Genomic DNA, 4561 nt, shown 5'->3' with positions numbered 1-4561 from the left:
ACTTTTTTTTCCTGACATTAAAACAAAGGAATCTTTCTCTTGCCATCTTAAATCAGAATTTATCAGGCATTTACTAAATCCATTTTGTCATAGCATAGGTTTATGTAGTAATATGCTACAAAGAGGACATCCATATTTTACTGTAATCATTAAATCCTTATTCATAACTGATATTGAGCTATGTAATAACTTCAATACTTACTTGGAAAGCTTTAAATAAAATGCCATCAATCTAAAATAAATTGATAGGTTGTAAGAACAAATATAGAGAGATTATTTGAATAATACAGGTAGGTATCTTCCTTAGTATAGCATGTGTGGTTAAAGCTACCTAGGGTGTAAATTTTGCAAATCATTTAACTTCTTTGTGCCTAAATTAACCTCAACTTTATGATTAAAGTTTCAGTGTGTGCATCATGGATTTGCAAAGAAAATAGAAATTAGTATATGTACAGACTTGATAGCAGAAGTTCATACATAGTAATTTCTCTTTATATATTCAATGCTTAGAAATCTCTTAATTAAAGAAAAACTAATATGTCTTTAAGTACAATCTAACAGTAAGTGGAGAATTTTGTATTTTGATTGAGATGATAAATGTAGCTCATGATTTATGTTCCCAATGCAGTATTTTCTGGTTTTGAGATAATCAGTCACAGATAACTGACAAAATGGCCTCCAAGGATTTGGCAATAGGAATGATCTTCTTATTACAAACCGTATTTGGAATGCTGGGGAATTTCTCACTTTTTTGCCATTATATCTTCCTTTCCTTCACCGGGTGCAGATTAAGGTCCACAGATTTGATTGTCAAGCACCTGTTAGTAGCCAATTCCTTGGTCCTTCTCTGTAAAGGAATACCACAAACAACGGCAGCATTTGATTTGAAAGATGTGTTCAATGATTTTGTATGCAAAGTTGTTTTGTATCTTCACAGAGTGGGAAGGGGGGTGTCCATTGGAACCACCTGTCTCTTGAGTATTTTCCAGGCCATCATGATCAGTCCCAGGAATGCCCGGTGGACAGAGTTGAAATTTAAAGCCCCAAAGTACACTGGTTTTTCCCTTTTCCTGTGCTGGATCATCTACATTGCAGTAAATATTATTTTTCCAGTGCATATGTCCGGCAGACAGAACACCAAAAACATCACAAACCTTAAAAGTTTTGGATACTGTGCTTCTGTACGTCATGACAAAATCTCAGACTCACTCTATGCAGTGTTGTTATCAGTCCCTGATGCTTTATGTCTGGGGCTCATGCTCTGGGCCAGTGGCTCCATGGTTTGCATCTTGTACAGGCACAAGCAGAGGGTCCAATATATTCATAGGAACAATGTCTCCCCCAGATCCTCCCCTGAGTCCAGAGCTGCCCAAAACATCCTTTTACTGGTGAGCACTTTTGTAACTTTTTATACCTTTTCCTCCATATTTCAGATTTGTCTTGCTCTTTTAAATAATCCTAGTTGGTGGCTGGTAGACACCGCTGCACTTCTTAATTCCTGTTTCCCATCTCTCAGCCCCTTTGTTCTCATGTGTCGTGACCCCAGTGTTTTCAGGTTCCACTCTGCCAAGTAAGGCGTACAGAATTCCCCATCTTTTCAGAAATATGTAAATGTACGTTTCTGCAAGATGTTCAGTTATGATTTATACATCTCTTAGTTTATCATAAGAACTGTTATGAAAAGTCACACTTCAAGTGCAAGGAAAAAGACAACCTAACCTGCCTTTGCCACAAGAATAAACAAATGATAACAACAATTGAAAATGAAATATTATGCAATTACTACATAAGTATGTCTTCGAGTATGTAAGTTTCTACCTGATATAGTATATTTTTCCAAAAATTCACTACATATCAAATTGTTGCACAAGTTATATAATAAAGGAAGAGAGTGTGTGTGGGGGGGGGGGATTCAAAATACCTAAAAGAAAATATCTGCATGGAATAATGAAGAAGTAGGGTGTGAAAATGGAATCTGTATTTCAGATTCTGAATCAGAGAATATGATCATTGTGGGCAAGTTGTGATTTTGGTATCTAATGTAATTAGATAGATGGCAGTCATTTGAAATATGATGCTGAGAAGAGAGATTGGCATATATAAAATAGTGTAGAAATGTTCATATAGAACTGAAATAGATCAAACAAGAATGTGAAAAATATGTTTTTGCTGTTTTTTGGAGAGATCAGATGAGTTTGAGAATATGAAAAAATCTGGGTAACTGGTAGAAAATTTCATGGATTTTTGAACTGTAGATGGAGGTTTGTGTGTCTTGGGGTGTTTTATTTGATATTATGAGAACATTTCTATTGGGCATTTTGGCAACAAAAATTTTGGGAAGAGCACTCTCATTTCTTTAAGTTAAAGGACATAAGATTTTCACTAAGCCTTTCATTAACCTTGGAGCAGTAGAAGAATAGCCATTTGAAAGAAGAAAAGCATATATCCTTTTTTGGTTTATAATGTGGAGTTAATAACTTATTGGATTCTGAATTATCATAATGATGTTTCCTCAACTTTAAGAAACATTTTCTTACATCTCTCTCTCTGTAGCTACATGTAAAGCAGATGTAAAGTGGTAAAATCATAAAAATTTTAAACAGCAGCATCAGTTTGCTGTACATTGAATGTTATGCCAAAATATAAAGAAACACATTTTAGCTCCCCCAAAACATATAACTTATATATATTTACATATACACATATATTAACATTTTCATGTACATATATATGTGCATATATATAAAACGAGATTATGTTTGATATAAAATAATATTGGAAAAGTATAAATTGAGAAATTAAAATAACAGCAAATTTTGTTTAACTGTAAAGCATATTTAAACTGATGATTTATATCACCAGGCTTGTTACTTTATTTGTTAAAATTATAACTATGTGTAAGTATATATACTGAAATAGTTAATTAGCTGAATTAATGAGAAACTGTTTTAACTGAATAAAATCATAATATGAAATGTAATGAAAATGAGGTTAAAAACTATTCTATTGTAATTATGTATTAGTAATATCTCTTTTAAAATATCCTATTTAATATATGCAAATATTGTTTGATATTAATAGGAGCAATAATATACTTAGGAGTAATATAATGATGCCTGTATTTGAGAGTGTATGTCCAAATTTGTTGCGTGCTCTTTATTACATCACACTTAGTTAACTTCCTTGTTCTTTGTATCTTCTGCTTATTTGTGTTTAAAATTCCACATTTTGCCTTTTTTCTTTGGAGGTTGCAAACTCAGTATCTCTTAGTTTATAACCTAGAAATTAAAGTATACTTTAAAAATTAATCACAGGGTAAAGTTACCCGATATGTTCAACTGCCTTCCTGCAAATATAAAGTCAATGCAACTCTAATCTACAGATATAACTTGTTTTATTGTACTTTGCTTTATTGCATTTTGCATGTGTTGCAATTTTTTACAAATTGAAGGTTAGTGGCAACCCTGCATTGGGCAAGTCTGTCAGCACCATTTTTCCAAAAGCTTGTACTTGTTTCTTTCTCTATGTCATATTATGCTAATTACACTAATATTTCAAATATTTATTTTATTATTATATCTTTTAGGTTATCTGAGATTTTTGGTGCTATTGTTATAATTGTTTGGGGAGCAACATGACCACATAAGATGGCAAACTTAATAAATGCACGTGATCTGACTGCTCCACTGAACAATCATTCCCACATTTCTCCTACCTTCCTCAGGCCTTATTCCCTGAGACACAACTTTATTGAAATTAAGCCAATTAGTAACCCTAAAATGACCTCTATGTGGTCAAATGAAGAGATGCACATCTCTTACTTTAAATCAAACCTTGAAATTATTAAGCTTATTAAGGAAGGCATGTTGAAAGTTAAGATAGGCCAAAAATGTGGACTCTTGTGCCAACAGTTAGCCAAGTTGTGAAAGTAAATGAAATGTTTTGGAAGGAAATTAAAAGTGCCACTTCAATAGGCACACAAATGATAAGAAAACATAAAACCCATATTGCTGATGTAGAGAAAACCGTAGTGATCAAACCAACACAACATTCCATTGAAGCCAAAATCTAATCTGGAGCAAGGCCCAGCTCTCAGTAATTCTATGAAGGCTGAAAGGAATACAGAAGATGAAAAAGGAAAACTAAGGTAGCATAGGTCACTGCATGAGATCTAAGGAAATAACTCACTTCCAAAGCATAAAAGTGCAATGTGAAGCAGCAAGTGCTGAGATAAATGCTGAAGCAAGTTATCTAGAAGATCCAGCTAAGTGCAGATTGAAGGATTTTTTATGTGGAGGAAACAACCTTCTCTTGGAAGAATTTACATCTAGGACTTTCATAACTGAAAAGAGAAGTCAGTTTGATTTGACTTCAATGCTTGGAAGCACAGGCTGACTCTAATATTAGGGGAAAATACAGCTGCTGACTTTAAGTTGAAGCCAGTGCTCACTTACCACACTGAAAATTAGGACCCTTAAGAATTATGCTAAAATGGAATAACAAAGCCTGGATGACAGCAAATCTGTTAACAACACAGTTTGCTGAATATTTTAAGCCCATT

General features: G+C 33.5%; 1 protein-coding gene across 1 annotated transcript; it reads left to right on the top strand.

Moving 5' to 3' along the window:
• Window positions 1-668: 668 nt before the first annotated feature.
• LOC131272918 (vomeronasal type-1 receptor 4-like) lies at window positions 669-1574 on the top strand. Its single transcript, XM_004476310.3, has one exon. The coding sequence runs from the start codon at window positions 672-674 to the stop codon at window positions 1572-1574; it is 903 nt and encodes a 300-aa protein (XP_004476367.2). The 5' UTR covers window positions 669-671.
• Window positions 1575-4561: the final 2987 nt, after the last annotated feature.

This window comes from Dasypus novemcinctus, chromosome 30 (assembly GCF_030445035.2).
Source record: "Dasypus novemcinctus isolate mDasNov1 chromosome 30, mDasNov1.1.hap2, whole genome shotgun sequence".
NCBI classification, from domain to species: Eukaryota; Metazoa; Chordata; class Mammalia; order Cingulata; family Dasypodidae; genus Dasypus; species Dasypus novemcinctus.
Note: the sequence above shows the minus strand (reverse complement) of the source record. Positions and strands in the feature narration are given on the sequence as shown.